This window comes from Myxine glutinosa, chromosome 7 (assembly GCF_964187855.1).
Source record: "Myxine glutinosa chromosome 7, kmMyxGlut1.1, whole genome shotgun sequence".
In the NCBI taxonomy this organism is placed as follows: domain Eukaryota; kingdom Metazoa; phylum Chordata; class Myxini; order Myxiniformes; family Myxinidae; genus Myxine; species Myxine glutinosa.
Genome location: NC_136267.1, coordinates 16,384,231 through 16,405,849, shown reverse-complemented (window position 1 = coordinate 16,405,849; position 21,619 = coordinate 16,384,231). Strand labels below are relative to the sequence as shown.

The window sequence follows — 21,619 nt, the reverse complement described above, 5'->3', positions numbered from 1 at the left end:
AGGATGGAAGGGTGTTATGGGTTGTTTTTTTTCTTTTTTTGCATACAAAATCGAGGCTCGTGTAAGATCTAACACGTTGAACATGAAAACATGCACAGACATAAAACAATGAAGGGAGTGGGAGACAAGAGGAGGAGAAGAAGCACACAAGCACAACAACAGTAGAGCACAAGGACGTCGGGAGATCTGTGGAAGAGAGAGGGCTGGGGAGGAGGGAGGGGTGCACGGTATAAAGCAAATGAACACTACTAGAAATTTCAGGAAAGAAGTTGGGGATTGAAAGAGGTGGATTTTGGGTGTATTAATGGGGGTAGAAAAGATCAAGGTTTTGGATGGGGGAAGATAAGAGGTGGTGGTGGACAGCTCTTTTAAAGACCTGGAGGGAGGAGTGGGATTGACAATTTTAACTGGTGGGTGTGCGCGCTGTCAACACTGAAGCATTTGGTGAAATCGTCCACTTGCGGTCATCTTCATTGTTTTAAAAGCTGAGACATTGCTCAATGTTTACCTGTGAGATTCTTCTCTCTCCCCCCCCTCCCCCATTTTTTATCCTCCTCCTCCTCCCCCTCCCCCACCTCCTCCTTGATCTCCTTTGTGAATCCATTTCAATCGTTCATCTATGAAGGTTATGTTCATGCTTATCATGTGTGTTGGTTTTCCACGACTGAAAACAAAACGTCAGTCACAGATAAACCAGGTAAACAAAACGTCAGTCACAGATAAACCAGGTAAACAAAATATCAGTCTCAGGTAAACCAGGTAAACAAAACTCCCTCAAGTTGAAGGGCAACCCACTTGGACAAATAGTGTTGTTTTTGATTTGTGAAAGAGTTCACATCATTGCACCAGATCGGCAGCACAGCCCAAGCAGATGATGCTACCCACAGCAATGTGTTGCATTCGAAAGAAGAAGAAGAAGAAGAAGAAGATTCCAGCACAAATTGGACGATTGTAGAAAAAGAGGACTTGCAGACAGACAAAGTAGTGAATCGTGGTCCGAAAAGCGACAGAAAGACGAGCGGTTTGTGTCCAATTCCAGTGTCGTCCAAATCCCTCGTCGATATTTTTGGAAATAACCTGATTGTGCATCTGGTGTGTTGGTGTTTTATTACGCACACAGCCTGGGCCTACCTGCATATTGCAGGTGATGAAGTGGAATTGTACCTCCCCACCTCCTTTCTTTCCTTGTGTAGGCCTATATATATATATACTAGCGGGGTCACCCGTGGGAATCCCACGGGCATGGATGTGTGTGACATTTCGACATATTGAGTTATATGCTGCACATTCATTTTTACAAAATGGTTACTGGCAAGTCATCAGATCCAGAAATGGTGTGAATTTAGTTATTTCACATAATATGTGACCCCTCACTCCTCTCCACCTGACACTCTCCTGTCTCCACCTGACACTCTCCTGTCTCCACCTGACACTCTCCTCTCTCCACCTAGCACTCCTCTCCTCTCCAAACCCTCACATCCCTCTCCTTTCCAATCCCTCACCTCTCCAATCCCTCACACTCCTCTCCTCTCCAATCCTTCACACGCCTCTCCAATCGCGCCTCACACTCCTCTCCAATCGCGCCTCACACTCCTCTCCAATCGCGCCTCACACTCCTCTCCAATCGTGCCTCACACTCCTCTCCAATCGTGCCTCACACTCCCCTCCAATCACTCCTCTCCAATCGTGCCTCACACTCCTCTCCAATCACGCCTCACACTCCTCTCCAATCGTGCCTCACACTCCTCTCCAATCGCGCCTCACACTCCTCTCCAATCGCGCCTCACTCGCCTCTCCAATCGGCTTTCCCCGTCTCGTTTCTCTCCTTTTTCTCCCGTCTCGTTCTTTTTCTTGCTCCAAATCGGCCCGTCGGAATCGGAAATCGGCCCGTCTCGCCCGTCGGCCCGTCGGAATCGGAAATCGGCCCGTCTTGCTTTTGTGCTTGTGCGTAAATAAATTGTGTTCATGACACCATTTCTGGTGTTGGGCTAGCGGCTAGGGTGCCGGCTTAGGATCCTGGGTTCGAATCTCGGTCGATCGCCGAATTAATGCCAGGGGGGTTGACTCAGCCTGTCATCCTTCCGAGGTCGGCTAATTGAGTACCAGTTCACTGGTAATTCCCTGTTTGTCGTTGAAGGCGGCAAAAAGGGTTGGCGTCAGGAAGGGCATCCGGCCGTAAAACATTGCTTCAAAAAGGGGACAAAAAAACAACAACTACCACGGTCCCCGAAAAGGCCAACCCCCGCTTTGCGGGGAAAAATGGCCTCTAAACGGTGGTTTTTACACCATTTCTGGATCTGATGACTTGCCAGTAACCATTTTGTAAAAATGAATGTGCAGCATCTAACTCAATATGTCGAAATGTCACACACATCCATGCCCGTGGGATTCCCACGGGTGACCCCGCAAGTTTGCATTGACGTTCGTCGATGGACTCGTTCGCCCGTCTCATTCGTTTTCTTGCTGCATCCTGTTCAAGTCTGCGTTCTTCATCGATCGTCTCATTCATTTTGGAAATAGAAGTTTCCACGCAGCGCATGAATTGTCACGATCCTCAAGAGGAATTTGTCTCGTAATCATCAAATGATAAATGGCAAGTAAATTATATTGTGGAAAATTAAAGATTTCAAATAAACCTATTTAAAGTGTATTCGCACATAACTAATTTTAAAAAACGAAGAAATATCTCTCGGTAATTTCCTGAAACATATTTTACTTCCGGCTAATAATGTTGAATTAAATAAAAACGAAGAAATATATGTCGGCATCATTGTTGACGTTTTTGTGACGACTGTCATCAAACGAAAAAGTAATATATCTTAACGGAAAAGCAAAAGCGAATTTTTAATATATATCGACACGTTGCCGTCGGTGTCATGTTGGGCGGTGTATGATACACCATGACGCGATTTTTAAAAATATATCTCTGCATTTTCCCGCGTGTGTGGAATGTTCTCAATTATTGCTGACACCGAGTCCAAAACCATCGATAAAAATGAAATCATATGGTGAGTTAGATTGGAGATAAAGGCGTGAGAGAGACTCAATGGCCTTGAAGTTGAAGTTACAGGCGTTTGAGAATTCATTTCGTTCTATAAACGGCAACTTTCATTGGATTTCCTTCCCGTTTTTTTTCAACCGAGTCGAAAACTATGTTAGCGACTGTGAAAAATGAAATGATATATCGAATTTTTAATATGTATCGACACGTTGCCGTCGGTGTCATGTTAGGCGGTGTATGATACACCATGACGCGATTTTAAAAAATATATCTGCATTTTCCCGCGTGTGTGGAATGTTCTCAATTATTGCTGACACCGACTCTAAAACCATCGATAAAAATGAAATCATATGGTGAGTTAGATTGGAGATAAAGGCGTGAGAGAGACTCAATGGCCTTGAAGTTACAGGCATTTGAGAATTCATTTCGTTCTATAAACGGCAACTTTCATCGGATTTTCTTCTCGTTTTTTTTCAACCGAGTCTAAAACTATGTTAGCGACTGTGAAAAATGAAATGATATATCGAATTTAAAATAGATATCGACACATTGCCGTCGGTGTCATGTTGGGCGGTGTATGATACACCATGACGCGATTTTAAAAAATATATCTCTGCATTTTCCCGCGTGTGTGGAATGTTTGTGGAAAATTAAAGATTTCAAATAAACCTATTTAAAGTGTATGCGCACATAACTAATAAAAAAAACGAAGAAATATCTCTCGGTAATTTCCTGAAACATATTTTACTTCCGGCTAATATGTTGAATGAAATAAAAACGAAGAAATATATGTCGGCATCATTGTTGACGTTTTTGTGACGACTATCATCAAACGAAATAGTAATATATCATAACGGAAAAGCAAAAGCGAATTTTTAATATATATCGACACATTGCCGGCGGTGTCATGTTGGGCGGTGTATGATACACCATGACGCGATTTTAAAAAATATATCTCTGCATTTTCCCGCGTGTGTGGATTGTTCTCAATTATTGCTGACACCGAGTCTAAAAGTAAAACCATCGATAAAAATGAAATCATATGGTGAGTTAGATTGGAGATAAAGGCGTGAGAGAGACTCAATGGCCTTGAAGTTACAGGCCTTTGAGAATTCATTTCGTTCTATAAACGGCAACTTTCATCGGATTTTCTTCCCGTTTTTTTTCAACCGAGTCTAAAACTATGTTAGCGACTGTGAAAAATGAAATGATTTATCGAATTTGATTTGAAATAAAACTGGGGGAGAGCAAGACACCACGGGCCTACAAAACAGGACTCAAAGCTATGCGAGTTAATAAAATGGTGGATATTTGTTTATAGCCACTCCCAGAATGGGTGGAGCTATGGGTGGAGCTACTCTGCAAACCGAGTAAGCCACACCCCGGACAGACACCCAACAGATAGACAGACAGACAGACAGAATCATCTACGGCTATTATAATATAGATATATAGTGAGGGAGGAGTGAGAAGATGGGAAAGTAATTACCTCCTCTAAAACCCCGAAGGGGAAGTGAAGGAGAGTGTGTGACGTGTATGGAGGGGTGGGAATCGGCCATCGCAACGTATAATATAGACATACTTGTACATCGCTGTTGGCATCCAGGACCATGTGGATCTCTTCCATTTTGTGGCCTATGGGTGAATCATTAGCCGAGGGCTCGCAACCACAACCTCCGCTGGAGTAATCCGACCTCGTGACCCTTCCTTCACGTGCTTGTAACATGGTAAACACCATTGTTTTTTTTTCCATATTTGCTCCCCTCTGTTCCACGGATTGAGGTGTACTCCCACACCTGAACATAACCATGTATACCGGTTACTTTGCAAGGTGATTGACCGGCTAACTTTCCTCTGGTGTAGGTCTCATCGTAAGCAGCCTGGCCCTGGCCTACGCCATCAGTAAGTTCGTGAGCGGCCTCCTGTCGGACAAGCTGAGTGCACGCCTGCTCTTCCCTCTGGGTCTTGCCCTGGTGGGCCTCATGAACATCTTGTTCTCGAGCGCCTCCTCTGTGCAGGTGTTTACAGCAATCTGGTTTGCAAACGGACTGGCACAGGGCTTCGGTTGGCCACCTTGCGCGAAGATACTCCGGCAGGTAAGTGGCGGGCCTAAACAGCCTATCGGGGAAAACGCACACACACACACACACACACATTAGTGTACACCTGCCGTCCTATTTCTCAGGTATGCATTACTTCAAGGAAATCGGAAAGGCGACCACTCCACGCATGTCGCTGAGTGCAGCGGAATCCTGGCTCTATTATCGGGATGGAGTGTAACCCGAGATTAGCGCCCGGTGGAATATCCAGCGCAGACTGAACTTGGCTCTGGAGACGCTTGTTTTCCTGTTCCACCACGTTTGGATCGCTGACCCTTCATCCCAAAGCTGGTTCATCGGGTTTTTTTTACAATGAGGATTTGAGTGCGTTACTGTTCTCAGTTCGACACAATCGTGTTTGGTTCAAAACGACGCACTCGTCACACGCCAATAATAACACCAGTGGTGCAGAGTTTTGGGTTTACTTTTTTATTTATTTTTGTATACAAGATCGAGGCTCGTGTAAGAGCTAACATCAATCACAAAAAAAACATACATAAAATCTATATATATAAAACAGTGTGTGTGTGTGTGTGTGTGTGTGTGTGTGTGTGTGTGTGTGTGTGTGTGTGTGTGTGTGTGTGTGTGTGTGTGTGTGTGTGTGTGTGTGTGTGTGTGTGTGTGTGTGTATATAATGTTACCGATAGACTCCTAAACGGAGAGGCTTACGTGCTTGATATTTGACATAGACATGGCCATTGAGCCTGGGACGAACATGGCCGAACTCAAAATGTTTGACGGTCCATATTTTTTATTCATATTTACCTCAGCGCATTTCAGCGCACGGAATCAACGGAATCAGAGCAGGTGGGCACTGATTCGCCCAGAGCGATCACGTGATGACGCTATGACGCTATGAACGCTATGACGCTATGAAAAAAAAAATCGCTATGACGCTATGAAAAAAAAATCGCTCGCTTTGCCAAGGGACTCGCTCCCACCCCGTTCCCCTCCCCTCCCCTGCCCGGCAATGCCGGGTACTTCTGCTAGTATACAATAAAGGGAGCGGGAGACAAGATGGGGGGGAGAGAGGGAAGCACACAAGTACAACAGTAGAGAACAGGGACATCAGGAGATCTGTGGGAGGGAGAGGGTTTGGGGGGAGGAGGCATAGGAATGGGGACAGGGGGAGGTGGGAGAGGTATAAAACACATGGACACTGCTAGAACTTCCAGGAAAGAAAGAAGTCGAGATTTTAAAAAAAGAAAAAAAAAGTGGATCCGGGGTGAATTAACGGGGGGTAGAAGAGGTCGAGGTTTTGGATGGGAGAAGATGAGATGGTGGTGACATGTACCATATGTACTTGGATTCTTGTGGTCAAAAACGGGAGTGACACAGGCCGATCCATTCGGGTGGAGCGGTATGGCCGGTTGTACCTATGGTGACGTCACAACACGCGGCAGGTTGGCCCACCTATTCCTGAAGGCCATGATTTTAGTTGTCGATGAAATCATGAGGACATTGATCAAGGTGTGCCCACCGCAGTGGGAAGCAAGGAGTACCTGACGTTTCAGGCGTTGACCCTTCGTCGGAGCAAAAGAGCCGATACCCCCTGACCACGACCTCCATCTGGTTTTGCGCCAACGAAGGGTTAAAGCCCAAAATGTCAGATTCTTCTTTTCCATGGTGGTTAGCATACCTCTATCAATGTCCGGGTCATTTCATCCATCGTTGTACCTGTCCACTGACGCACATCGACACTCGTCCTCACCAGTAACTCATTCTTCGTTCTGCACGATTCGAGTTGTTTCATTGAGGCAGGGATCGGTAAGTCAGTGCAATGACAGAATAACTCACTGTATCTCCACGATTACATAAATAAACCTTACTTCATCGAAATTTCAATGCAAAGCTCCTCCGTTTATTGTTTGCGTGGCCCAGTCGGAAGTTATCCAAGCATTCGCCATGCCGGATGACGTCACGGCATTTTGTGGGCAACGTTTCGAGCCACTGTCACGCCATTGTTGTTATAGTTCTATGGCCCTCCCATCCAACAAAATGCCATTCCAACTCTTCCACCCATCCGTGGTGGAAAATATCCAATCATTAAAAAAAATTCTTACATTATGGAAAGGTAGAGGGGGGTATGCCATCCGTGCCTGGCGCAACATTCACCTGCTGGCAGCCTGGGCTGTCTCACCTGGGTTTGAATCCCGAGCCGGCGTTTCACAGGCACGGTGATTCGTCGATGTGTGCCTGTCGGCATTAGTCGGTGGACGTTAAAGATCACATGGTGTCCTTCACGAAGAGTAGGCGAAATGTCGCGGGAAGCATTTGCCGCTTTGCCTCCTCAACCTTGGCCTCGTGCTCGTCTCTTCGCTCCTGTCTGCCCTCTGCATGGTCCCGGCTCTGCTCCTGGCTTAACCTGCTCGGCTCCTTCGCTGTTTCCTCGGGCCCACTCCCGTGGGTTGTGACGATTGTTTCGCCTCCTCACCCTTGGCCTCGTGCTCGTCCCTTCGCTCCTGCTGGCATGGCTCTGCGGTACTCCGCCGCAAGGCTTCTCCTGCTTAAAACCCGCTCCACCCCATCATGCATCTCTGCAATCAAATCGAATGGACTCCTGCGTCGACCCAGGTACATTCACCGTGGCTCCGGTCGTAAGTTTGTTATTTACAATCAGGTCACTCCATCCCCATCCTCTGGTCGGCTCAGCGCACTCCCACTCATCGTCCCAACACACCTGGTCACAACAACGCACAAAATCGCACCTCCTGTCTGCGAACCCTGGCCAAATCACCTGGATTCATACCCGCCGTACAAAACAACATCAAGCTCACCCTGTTCAATACCCGGTCCCTCAACAACAAATGCCTCATCCTGAACGACTACATCCTGGAAAATAAACTGGACTTTCTCTGTCTCACTGAGACCTGGCAACAACCACTGGACTACTACACGCTCAACCTCACCACACCCAATGGATATTCTTACATCAATAAACCACGCTCGGAGGGCCGAGGTGGTGGAATTGCCGTTATTCACCGACAAGACATCAAGACCAACCTCATCTCCATCTCATCTGCTCCATCATTTGAACACCTGGCTTTTAAACTCTCTGGTCACACACAGTCAGTCATGGCTGTTGTCTACCGCCCTCCCAAACCACACCCATCATTCCTGTCTGACTTCTCCTACTTTCTGACCCAGCTATGTTCCCTCTCCCCCTCAATCCTCCTCCTTGGTGATTTCAATATCCACATGGACTCCACTGACTCCACGCTAACCACTGACTTCACTGATTTACTCACCTGCTTTAACCTCACTCAACATGTCAACTTTCCTACCCATAACCGTGGTCACATTTTGGACCTTGTCTGCTCTACTGGACTAATTTTGCACCATCTCTCTGGCTCCGACCTCACTCTCTCTGACCACCTAGCCATCACTCTGACCATCAACATCCCCACCCCAGCACCAAGGCATTATCGCACTATCAACTTCCGTAAGCTAAACGCTCTTTCACCTACCTCATTCTCATCGACCCTCTCTGAAAAAATGTCCACTTCTCCCTTCGTTGACCTCCACACCCCTTCTGACCTCACTGACTACTACAACCACACTCTCTCCTCCTGCCTTGACCAACTTGCGCCTATAAAAACCAAAACAGTTTCTTTCACCCATTCTGCTCCCTGGTTTACCCCTGAACTCCGCCTGATGAAAACTCGTGCTCGCCAACTTGAAAGACTCCGCAATAAAACAGGTCTCACAGTTCACTCCCAGGCCTACAAGGACCACAAACAACACTATAAAGATGCCCTCTCCCGCGCCCGCTCCGCCTACTACTCTCAAATTATCCACTCTGGCTCCGGAAACCCAAAAGCACTCTTCTCTACAATAAACAAACTCCTCAGCCCCCTGAACACCACCACCCAGTCATTCACAATAGACAACTGCATCTCCTTCCTTTCATTCTTCCAACGCAAAATTGAAAACATCTACAACAGCTTGACCACCGCCGCACCCGCTCCCCCTCAAACCACCTGCCCCCCATTATCCTGCCATCCCCTGTCTCAATTCTCCCCAGTCTCCCCTACTGACCTCTCTGAACTCCTCATCGGAATGAAAACTGCCACCTGCACTCTTGACCCCATCCCCTCCAGCTTTGTCAAGGCCTCCCTTCCTGCTCTCTCTCCACTTATCATTGCAACAATAAACTCCTCCCTGTCTACAGGCATCGTCCCACCATCCCTCAAAATTGCTGCTGTTACCCCCATTCTGAAAAAACCTGGACTAAACCCTGACACCCTAAATAACTTCAGACCCATCTCCAACCTACCCTTTCTGTCAAAGGTTTTGGAACGCGCTGTAGCCACTCAACTCAAACATCACCTCTCTGCCAATAACCTGTATGAAACATTCCAATCCGGATTCCGCTCCAACCACAGTACTGAAACTGCTCTCCTCAAAATCACCAACGACCTTCTCCTCTCCTCTGACGCTGGCAACCTCAACATTCTCATCCTCCTCGACCTCAGCGCCGCCTTTGACACCATCGATCACACCATCCTCCTCACCCGACTTGAAACCACCTTTAACATTACCGGCACTGCCCTCTCTTGGATTAAATCATACCTCTCTGACAGACGTCAGTTCATCTCCATCAATAACTGCAAATCCCCTACTGCTCCCCTCCCCCAAGGTGTCCCCCAAGGTTCAGTTCTTGGCCCCCTCCTCTTCATCCTTTACCTGTCCCCCCTCGGTCACTTAATCCGCCGTCATGGTCTCCAATTCCACTGCTTCGCCGATGACATCCAGCTTTTCATCTCCACCAAGTCCATCTCCACCGCCACCCACTCTATCCTGACAAACTGCATCACTGAAATAAAATCCTGGCTTCAAATCAACTTCCTCAAACTTAACTGTGATAAATCTGAAATAATCATCATTGGCCCAAAAACGCTCACCAAGTCCACCCATAACTTTGCCCTCAACATCGACAGTTTCCCAGTATCCACCTCCCCTCACATCCGGAATCTTGGCATCATCTTTGACCAAACCCTCTCTCCTTCGACAAATACACTAAACAGATCACAAAGACAGCCTTCTTTCACCTGAAAAACATCACCCGTCTCCGTCCATCCCTCTCCTCCGTGGCTGCAGAAACCCTCATCCACGCCTTCATCACTTCCCGTCTGGACTACTGCAATAGCCTCCTTTATGGTTCACCCTCAACAATCACCAATAAACTCCAATACATTCAGAACTCCGCTGCCCGTCTACTCACCCATTCCCGGACCCGTGACCACATCACCCCCGTCCTTTACAAGCTTCGCTGGCTCCCCATCTCCCAGAGAATCCAGTACAAAATCCTCCTCTTGACCTACAAAGCCCTCCATAACCTGGCCCCATCCTACCTGGCTGACCTCCTCTCCAGACACACTCCCACCCGCAACCTCCGCTCTGCTGGTACCAACCTCCTGACCCCCCCCATCCGGACCAAATTTAGATCCTGGGGGGACAGGGCCTTCTCCATCGCTGCTCCCACCCTCTGGAACTCGCTACCTCACACCATCAGAGACTCCTCCTCACTCACCACATTCAAAACATCACTCAAGACCCACCTGTTCAACACTGCATTCAACATTTAACCCACAGCATCTAACCCCTGACTATCTCCTCTCCTTCTCCCTCCTTTGTGCTTTGAATATTTCCCTATTGATTCTTCTTTTTTTGCAATTGTTTTTATGTTTTGCTATGCATTATGTTTTGCACTCTGTCAAAGCGTCTTTGGGCTTCCTGAAAAGCGCTATATAAAATAAATGCATTATTATTATATTATTATTAAGAGTTCCAAATTCCTGCCCTAACCTACAGTGGGCACTGCATTAGCGGCACAGGTGCGTTCTCATCCAATGAGGCAACCAGCAGTCTTGTGCTGCGTACCAATGGAAATAGACCATCAGCCCTTTGAGATGGCTTGTAATATTGTACTGTATTGTGCTGATTTATTATACTGTGCGTACTGTATTGTATGTATTGTACTGTGTTGTGCTGATTTATTATACTGTGCGTACTGTATTGTATGTATTGTACTGTATTGTGCTGATTTATTATACTGTGCGTATTGTATTGTATGTATTGTACTGTATTGTGCTGATTTATTATACTGTGGCGGACACGAAAGCTCACTCGCGTGAGGGCATCATTCCACGGCCACGCCCGAGGGATAGGCGTGGCCACGGGATATACACCGGGCGCGCAGCCCGGAGCGCTCCAGTGCTACAGTTGAGCTCTTATAATAAAGACTTAAACTTACCGCGTTGTCCGCTTCCTTCTTGTTGTACAAGTAAGCGCGCGTAGCACCACGCTTCATTGGTGACCCTCTGACGTTCTGGTCAGCCGTCGCTGACCACCCGAACCCGCCACAGCAATGGCAACCAACGCGGTCCAAATGAAACTCCCCGAGTTCTGGGAGACACAAGCCGAAGTCTGGTTCCTGCAGGCAGAAGCCCAGTTCCGACTTCGAGGCATCACGGTGGACGAGACCAGGTACTGCCACGTGGTCGCCTCCCTCGGGCCCGGCACGGCCGCCCCGTCGTGTCGGTCCTGAGGAACCCACCGGCCGACGGCAGGTACGAGGCGATCAAGCGTCTCCTCCTCGCCACGTTCGGCCTCGCGGTGGACGCATGGGCCGACCGCCTCCTGGACCTCTCCGAGCTCGGTGACACACGACCGTCGGTCCGCATGGACCATATGCTGTCGTTGATGGGCGACGAAACCCCGAACGCTCTTTTCCGGGCGTTATTTCGACGCCAGCTGCCGGCACGAGTCCGCCTCGCGTTGGCCGGTTCTGTGACGACGGAACCCCGAGCTCTTGCTGCCGAGGCCGACAGGTTCTTCGCGGCTTTGGACGCGCAGGTGAGTTTTGGCGCGGCCGTCGCGCATCCCGAGGCTGACCCTGATGCTGATGCACCACACCTCGGGGATCCCGAGGCTGATGCACGCCGCGTGGCCGCCGCCATACCACGCCCACCACCACCGCGAAAACCGCGCCCTCCGCCTTCGCCGCAAACCTGGTGCCATTTCCACGCCAGGTTTGGCCACAAGGCGAGGAATTGTTGCCCGCCGTGCTCCTTCGGCAAGTCGGGAAACGACAAAGCCGGCGCTCGGTAGCGGCCCTGAGCATCGGCCATTCCGGCAGCCTTCTTTTTATAACGGACACCTTGTCCGGGCGCCATTTCCTATGCGATACGGGGGCACAGGTGAGCGTTATCCCTGCCTCTACGTCCGACAAGCACACCGCGGGCCGGGGCCCCGCGTTGCTTGCCGCGAACGGAACACCCATACGCACATTCGGGAAGCGCTGCCTCTCCCTGCGGTTCGGAAGGCAATGCTTCGCGTGGACGTTCGTAACCGCTGGTGTCCCCATGGCACTGCTCGGTGCGGACTTCCTCTGTGCACACGGGTTGTTGGTCGATGTGAAGAACAGACGTCTCGTCCAGGCTGAAACGTTCAGCTCGCTTGCTTGCGCGCTGAGCAGCTCGTTGAGCGGCTCACTGAGCGGCTCACCGAGCGGCTCGCCAAGCGGCTTGCTGAGCGGTTCAGTCCCGGCGAGGTTGGCGGGCATGTCCTTCTTTTCAAAGGTGGACCTCATACGCGGCTACCATCAGGTCCCCGTCAGGCTGGAGGACATCCCAAAGACGGCGGTCATCACGCCGATCGGACTTTTCGAATTTCTTCAGATGCCCTTCGGTTTGAAGAATGCGGCTCAGGCGTTCCAGCGACTAATGGACAGCGTCTTGCGCGACTTGGATTTCGTGTACGTCTACCTTGACGACATCCTCGTCGCCAGCGCGTCCCGCGAAGAGCACCTTCACCATCTCCGCACGCTCTTCGAACGTCTGGGCCAGCATGGCCTCATCGTGAACCCCGCCAAGTGCCGGTTCGGCGTCGCCGACATCGACTTTTTGGGGCACCGCGTCACCAGGCACGGGGCCGTCCCCCTACCGGCCAAGGTGGACGCGGTGAAGGGGTTTCCGCGCCTCCGCACGATCAAGGGGCTCCAGGAGTTCCTGGGCATGGTAAACTTTTACCTGCGGTTCCTGCCCCGCATCGCCCAGCTCCTGCGCCCCTTGCACGAGGCCCTCCGAGGGAAGCCGGGCAAAGGTGACGTTACCTGGACCGAGCAGATGGACGCGGCGTTTGCAGGCGCGAACCGCGCCTTGGCTAACGCCACCATGCTCGCGCACCCGGCGCCCGATGCACCGATCGCCCTCACCACCGACGCCTCGGACTACGCGGTGGGCGCGGTGCACGAGCAATGGGTGCGTGGTGCTTGGCAACCGCTGGCGTTCTTCAGCCGGCAGCTTCGCCCGCCCGAACGCCGCTATAGTACCTTCGACCGGGAGTTGCTCGGGCTTCACCTGGCGGTCAGGCACTTCCGCCATCTGCTCGAGGGCCATGCGTTCACGGCCTTCGTCGACCACAAGCCACTGGTCTTCGCGATGGGCAAGGTCGCCGAGCCGTGGTCGGCCCGGCAGCAGCGTCACCTCTCGGCCGTGTCCGAATATACAACGGACATCCGGCACGTCGTGGTGAAGGACAACCCGGTGACGGATTGCCTTTCCCGGTCCGTCGCCCACGCAGTCCACCTTGGCATCGACTATGCCCGGATGGTGGCGGACCAGGCCGCCGACCCCGGCGTCCAGGCCTTGCGGACCGCCGTCACAGGCCTCCGCGTCACTGAGGTGCCGTTCGACGGCGCGGCCCTCTTGTGCGACGTCTCCCTTGCGAGCGGCCTCGCCCCATCGTGCCCGCGGGCTGGCAGCGTCAGGTTTTTGACGCCATCCACGGCCTGTCCCACCCGGGCACGAAGGCCTCCCAGAGGTTGTTCGCCGACAAGTTTGTCTGGCATGGCCTCCGGAAGGCCGTCCGCGGCTGGACCAGGACGTGCCTCGCGTGCCAGCACGTGAAGGTGCACCGGCACACCCAGGCCCCAATGGCGCCGTAACGAAGGTTCGACCACGTACACGTGGACCTGGTGGGACCTCTGCCCCCCTCGCGGGGTTTCACCCACGTCCTGACAATGGTGGACCGCACCACCCGGTGGCCGGAGGCCGTGCCTTTGGCGGCGACGACGGCGGCGGACGTCGCACAGGCGTTCATCGCCACCTGGGTCGCCCGGTTCGGCGCCCCCTCGGACATCTCGTCCGACCGCGGCCCCCAGTTCACCTCGGAGCTCTGGGGGGCGGTTGCGCGGGGGCTCGGGGTCCAGCTGCACCGAACCACGGCCTACCACCCCCAGGCCAACGGCCTGTGCGAGCGGTTCAACCGCTCGTTGAAGGCCGCGCTCCGGGCCACCCTCCGCGACGGCGGTTGGGTCGACAGGCTCCCCTGGGTCCTGCTGGGCCTCCGGACGGCACCCAAGGACGACCTGCGCGCATCCGCGGCGGAGTTGGTCTTCGGACAACCGCTGCGGGTGCCGGGCGAGTTCCTCCCCGACCCCACGGCACCATGGTCCGCGGCGCAGGAGCGTTCCGCGCTGCAGGAGACAGCCCGGAGGTTCGCCCCGGTGCCGACGGCGCACCACGGGCACCCGCCTACGCACATCGCCCCGGAGCTTCGCACCGCGGAGTACGTCTTCGTCCGGCACGACGCCCACCGGACACCACTGCGGCCCCCGTACGACGGGCCTTTCCGCGTGCTGGAGACCGGGGTGAAACATTTCACCTTGGACATCGGCGGTACTCCCGACCGCGTCTCGGTGGATCGCCTCAAACCGGCCCACCTCGACGTGGACCATCCACCGCCAGTGGCTCGGCCCCCGCGTTGGAGCTGCCCCCCTGTGGGCGGACCCCCGGCACCGCCCAGGCACGCGGCCCCCCGGTGCTGCACCCATCCCGAGTGCAGCCGGAGGCATCCCAGCTGGCATCCCTGCACCACGGACGCCGCCGGTCGCCAGAGGGCGCTTCGGCCGGGTCATCCGTTTGCCCCGCAAACTGGCCCTCCAGGTGCGCGGGAATTCTGGGGGGGCGCGTGTGGCAGACACGAAAGCTCACTGGCGTGAGGGCATCATTCCACGCACCAAGTGGGCGGCGGCCACGCCCGAGGGGTAGGCGTGGCCGCGGGATATACACCGGGCGCGCAGCCCGGAGCGCTCCAGTGCTACAGTTGAGCTCTTGTAATAAAGACTCTTAAACTTACCGCGTTGTCCGCTTCCTTCTTGTTGTACAAGTAAGCGCGCGTAGCACCGCGCTTCAATACTGTGCGTACTGTATTGTACTGCATTGTGCTGATTTATTATACTGTGCGTACTGTATTGTACTGTATTGTGCTGATTTATTATACTGTGCGTACTGTATTGTACTGTATTGTGCTGATTTATTATACTGTGCGTACTGTATTTTATGTATTGTGCTGATTTATTATACTGTGCGTACTGTATTGTATGTATTGTACTGTATTGTGCTGAGTTATTATACTGTGCGTACTGTATTGTATGTATTGTACTGTATTGGGCTGATTTGTTATACTGTGCGTACTGTATTGTACTGTATTGGGCTGATTTATTTTACTGTGTGTACTGTATTGTATGTATTGTACTGTGCACATTTAAACCTTGCCCTTCGGCATTTAAAAATCCAAGTTGCTCAGTGTTCATTTGCATTGACGGCTCGCTTGTCAGACATGTGACCATCGAGATGTTGCGATCATTTTGTGAGAAGACCCCCTTCCCATGGACCCACTTTCCATTTTTTCTCCACCCCTTCCCATGCCTCCTCCCCCCACCCCCCAAGCCCTCTCCCTCCCACAGATCTCCCGATGTACCTGCTCTCCATCTTGTTCTCTCGCTCCCTTTATCGTATGTTTTATGTTTTATGTGTCAGTTTGTCTTTTTTGTGAGCAATACACGAGCCTCGACCTTGTATACAAAAAAAAGAAAAAAAAAGACAGGTGGACTACCTTCCTAATTGATTAATTACTTGTACGGTGAATTAATCTATCTTTTTCTGAAATTGCGACGTATGTGGGGCCTTTAACAAGTTCTAGCGATGGGTTTTTGTTTGTACCCTTGAAGGTTTGCTCGGTGCACAATCGTAGAGCTCTTGTTTACATAGGTCGAGGCTCATAGAGGAGCTACGTGACAGAGGGCAACGTTTGCAGATCGATAGCGGGTAAAAGGGGAATGGACACCTCAAATGAGTAGTGGCAGAAATGGAAGTGAGAGAAGAAAAAGGAAATGGCTGCAGGGGTCGGCAAGAAGAGAAGCGATCAGGTGTGGGAGAAAGGACGAGGTAACTATGGACATATCTCTTGGAATTCCTGAGGAAAATGGCCATCCAAAACCTTGATCTTTTCTACCCCTGTTAATTCATCCCAGATCCACTTTTTTTTTTTGAAATCCCGACTTTTTTCTTTCCTGGAAGTTCTAGCAGTGTCCATGTGTTTTATACCTTTCCCATCCCCCTCCCCCCTACCCCTCGCCTTCCCACAGATCTCCCGATGACCTTGTTCTCTACTGTTGTACTTGTGTGCTTCCCTCTCTCCCCATCTTGTCTCCCGCTCCCTTTATTGTATGTTTTGTGTGTCCGTTTGTCCTTTTTGTGATTTATGTTAGCTCTGACACGACCCTCGATATCGTATACAAAAAAAGAAGAGCAAATGGCAAAGTTCTTTTCACAGATAGAACAGTTTGTTTTCATTTCGAGTGCTACCACTTGGATAATATTAGGAGTCGGCTCGACCGGGAGCCGTCACCGATTGCGGCCCTCTACTTGTATATTTCTTTGGTTGGCAAACACCAAATGATTTATGCTTTGAATGGAGGCCAAGTTCGTTTGACTTTTACTGAAAAGAAATTAAAAACGTGGCAATAAAACTTTAAATGTTATTTATTGCAGTGGTTCCCACCCAGCAATTTCGGTACGTGGTGGGCTATGCTGTCTACGTCCATGAACGTGGCCGGTAGCGTCGGGCCACTGGTAGCGGCGTGGCTGGTGCCCAGCCTAGGCTGGCGCGGCCTCATGGCCTGGGCCGGAGTCGCGGCTCTGGGAACCTCCGGGGTGGCCTTCACGGTCATTCGCGAGAAACCCACAGACGTGGGACTCGCTCCGATACCTGGTGTGGGGAGCACGAAGAAAGGTGAGGGAAGACATCGGGGGACGGATCTTGGTTGAAGCGGAGCTACGCCGAGTGGTGGCCGCTGGGTTTGAGACCGGGCATACTACGTTAAAGTGGTAATCGTGAGCCAAACAGATTGCTACATGCTGTGGTGAGCAGGACGTGGTAACCATGAGGGCTCTGTCATGGCATTGCTTACCTCCCCATATTTATGGTTGCTGTCTTCGTCGTATCTGGTGGTGTTCGGGGCCAAGTCAGCACTTTCCGACTGGGGCCAGTTGGTCCTTATTCAGGAAAAAGGCCACTCTCCGATCACCGGTACGTGACCCTCATTTACCGCAATAATTTGTACAAAGAATGCAAATTGTGCAATGGTGGAAAGCAATGCTCGGACGAGGCAGTATGGGATGTGCATAACAAATGCTTTGTGCTCTTGTCACCGCCATATGGTGTCAAACTCAAACAAGGATAACGGAGACAGAATGGAAGAGTAAAATGCGTGGCATGGCTAACCTAACGTGCCTTGTAATTGATCCCTGCTAACCCTCCCTTCCCACCTTTCCCAACCCAAAACTACAGGAAGCTCTTTTGTCAGTGCACTCGAGCTTGGTGGGCTTGTTGGCAGCATCGCGGCAGGATACCTATCCGACCGTGCCGTGGCAAAGGTAACGACTACTATGGGGATGAGGAAAGGCGGACAGCATTGGAACATCAACTGATTTTACCGCTCGTCTCTTAATTGTGTGCTCTGTGGTTTTGTTTCCCACCAACAATTAATGCGACATTCTTTGCTTCACTAATTATCATTTTGAAGGGGGGGTGGGGGGGGGGGGGGTAAGGCAGGGATTGCCCAGCACCTTGTGGGCACCTATTGTGTTCATATTTCATCACAAACTTGTATCGCCCTCATTCCTGTTTTTCCACAATGCTGACTTGTAGGTGGGGCTCAGTTCCCAAGGAAACCCACGGCATGGCCTCCTGCTGCTCATGATGGCAGTCATGACCCTGTCGCTGACGTTGTTCCGAATGACTGTGGGACCAGACTCCAGTCAGGTATCCTTATAGACCGACCCCGGTGCATAGGTCTGATTAATCAGATAATTATCGAACGATGCCGGCTGCATAGACATGCCCACCCAATCCTTCCGGTCTGCCCACCCAATCCTTCCCCTATAATCTCTTAACTCACCAAGTGAATGTGAGTCATTGGATTATGGGCAACCATGTCTACCCTCTCCTTCCTCTAGCTTTGGATCCTGAGCTTGGGTTTTACTTTTGGCTTCTGTACTTATGGACCCATCAGCTTGTTTGGGGTCCTTGCAAATGAAGCATCTGTGCCGAGTCTCTGTGGAACGGCTCACGCCGTGGTCGCTCTCTCTGCAAACCGTAAGCAAAGTCTCTAGTTGCGTAGTGGTCATTTCCCATCAATATGGCGTTTGAATCATTCATTTTGCACATGTGCCATTCTTCTCTTTGCAGTCGGTGGGTTCTTGGCAGGACTGCCAATAAGCAAGGTCGCGCAGCACTGGGGTTGGAACGCGGCGGTCGGTTGTACGGAGCTGGCGGGGTTGTTCGTAACCGTGGCTTTCGTCTCGATGAGGAACATTCGCACCACCATGGGAAGAGTCAAGGCCGATTGAGATAAGGAGGGCATGAGGGTGCAATTGAGGGGAATTGTGCGAATGCTAAAAAAGGACATCAACGGGATTGGGAACATGCCGAGCAGGGCATGAGGCCGTGTCTGTGTGTGGATTTGCAATGCACTATGGAGGATGGATTGTGCCAGGCTTGTGTGGGACGTGCTGAAGCAGACGTGTGTAATCACGTGATGAATGATGGGGCATTGGTTGGACAGTCGTAGTGGTTTAATTGAACGGAGTGTGTTCATAAGTGTTATTTTAACCGATATCGTTGTCTACCTCCACTACTCGGTTGCATTCTCTGCTCGCTTTTCAAACATCACCACTAGAAAATGCCTTCTTTACATTAAAAAACCCATCTTTACCACACGCGTGGGCAAGGTGAACAACACGGCACTTAAAGGTAACACCAGCAGTCTTCCTGGCATCATTAGGATCATGTGTCTAATTCGCTCAGATCATGAATGCCCCACACATCATATAATCACTTGGAGTCCATACACGCCACTCGTCGCATATTGCTCGCACCTCTCAGATCATGGCTAATTCACTCAATAATGGACACACCACATGTCCAGAATCATTTGTAGTATGTCAATACCATGCATCGCGTATCGCTCGTACCTTTACGATTCATGGCTAATTCGCTCAGATCATGAATGCCCCACACATCATATAATCACTTGGAGTCCATACACGCCACTCGTCGCATATTGCTCGCACCTCTCAGATCATGGCTAATTCACTCAATAATGGACACACCACACGTCCAGAATCATTTGTAGTATGTCAATACCATGCATCGCGTATCGCTCGTACCTTTACGATTCATGGCTAATTCGCTCAGATCATGAATGCCCCACACATCATATAATCACTTGGAGTCCATACACGCCACTCGTCGCATATTGCTCGCACCTCTCAGATCATGGCTAATTCACTCAATAATGGACACACCACACGTCCAGAATCATTTGTAGTATGTCAATACCATGCATCGCGTATCGCTCGTACCTTTACGATTCATGGCTAATTCGCTCAGATCATGGATGGCACCACACATCATATAATCACTTGGAGTCCGTACACGCCACATGTCGCATGTCGCTCGCACCATTCGGATCATTGCCAATTCACTCAAATAATGTATGCACCGCATGCTACGTGTCCAGGATCAATCGGAGCACCGCGCATATTGCTCGCACCGCTCAGATCATGGATGCACCACACATCATATAATCACTTGGAGTTCGTACACACCACACATCGCATATTGCTCGCACCTCTCAGATCATGGCTAATTCGCTCAATAATGGACACACCACACGTCACATGTCCAGAATCATTTGGAGTATGTCAATACCATGCGTCGCGTATCGCTCGTACCTTTACGATTCATGGCTAATTCGCTTAGATCATGGATGCACCACATCATATAATCGCTTACTCGGAGTATGTCCACACCGCCTGCACCATGCGTCACGTATCACTCGTACCGCTAAGATCATGGCTAATCCACTGAAATCATGGATGTACCGCACGTCACTTGTCCAGAGTCAATCCAAGAGTGGCTTGACCGCATGTGTATCTCTCGTGCCATTAGGATCATGGGTAATTTACCCAGGTCATGAAAGCACTACTTTTTACATGTCTGGAAACAGACCGAGGCCCTACCGCACCACAGGTTGCTCACACAATTAGGATCATGGATGTAACGCACATGTCACTCTCGGAAGGTGGCCACACCGTATGTCGTGTATCGTTCGCCACATTAGGACGATGGCTAATTCGCTCAGATCATGGATGTACCAGACGTCACCTATCACTCATTCAGATTGTGACTTCACCATGCTGCAACTGTCGCTCGCACCATTCGGATCATGACTAATCCCCTCAGATCCTAGACACACTGTACATCATGCGCCACATATCAATCAGATCGTGGTCGCACTGTACCGCTCAGATGGCCGTACCAGTCTTTGCAGAATAAATAGGATCGCGTCTTAGTAGCTGAAACCATGGAGGCAGCACATGTTGCGTATCGCTCACGAGGAGCAGGGACGCAGTGCTACTTGTGTTGCGTCTAACTTGCACTATTTGTATCATGGCTAATTCGCTCAGATCATGGATGCACTGCACGTTATGTCGCATATCAATCGGAGCATGGCCGCACCGCACTACTTGGTTCGTATTACTCATTTGGAGAATGGCTGCCCTGTACCACACATCACGTATCACTCATTTGGAGAATGGCTGCCCTGTGCCACACATCACGTATCACTCATTTGGAGCATGGCTGCTGCGCAACGCACACCATGTAACGCTCGCACTATTGGTATCACAGTTGATTTGCTCATATCACGGATGCACCACATGTCCATCATGTCATTTACCAGTCTGAAAGTGGCCGCACCACAAGGCACGTCTTCCATGCCCCACACACTAACCGCAACACTCTACGTATCACTCGCTCGGAGCATGACCACATTTCACCCCACACCGACTGTTCAAACCGTGTCTGCACGTTGTGCAGGCTCAGCAAGGTGGCAGCATTGGTGTGTACTCTGACCCTTAAAGAATGTAACGAGTTGTGTTCAAGCAAATAATCCCTTAATTTATTAATTTGAAATTCTTCCAATGTCCATTTTGTGTGCGAGTCGATTCCATTGCACGTTTAAAGTGATTTTTAATTTGCCTTTCACGAGGTTACAGCTTGTCAGTGGAGGCAACCATAAATGAATGATTTTTCTGCTGCTCTTTATTAAGGACTGGCTTACCATGGCCTTTGCACTGTGCCCAGATGATCAAACTTGAGCACA

At 50.8% G+C, this 21,619-nt stretch overlaps 1 protein-coding gene across 2 annotated transcripts in view; it reads left to right on the top strand.

Annotated features, from left to right (window-relative positions):
- SLC37A4 (solute carrier family 37 member 4) overlaps positions 1 to 21,619 on the top strand; it is a 35,007-nt gene that overhangs the window by 13,356 nt on the left and 32 nt on the right. For both annotated transcript variants that reach the window (XM_078781313.1, XM_068121859.2), the window contains exons 2-8: positions 4,865 to 5,097; positions 16,941 to 17,181; positions 17,320 to 17,478; positions 17,740 to 17,825; positions 18,100 to 18,213; positions 18,408 to 18,546; positions 18,640 to 21,619. The exon at positions 18,640 to 21,619 is cut by the window's right edge and continues 32 nt beyond it. In XM_078781313.1, the coding sequence (XP_078637439.1) occupies positions 4,865 to 5,097; positions 16,941 to 17,181; positions 17,320 to 17,478; positions 17,740 to 17,825; positions 18,100 to 18,213; positions 18,408 to 18,546; positions 18,640 to 18,800 (1,133 nt within the window). In that variant the 3' untranslated portion in view covers positions 18,801 to 21,619. The remainder of the gene's footprint in view (positions 1 to 4,864; positions 5,098 to 16,940; positions 17,182 to 17,319; positions 17,479 to 17,739; positions 17,826 to 18,099; positions 18,214 to 18,407; positions 18,547 to 18,639) is intronic.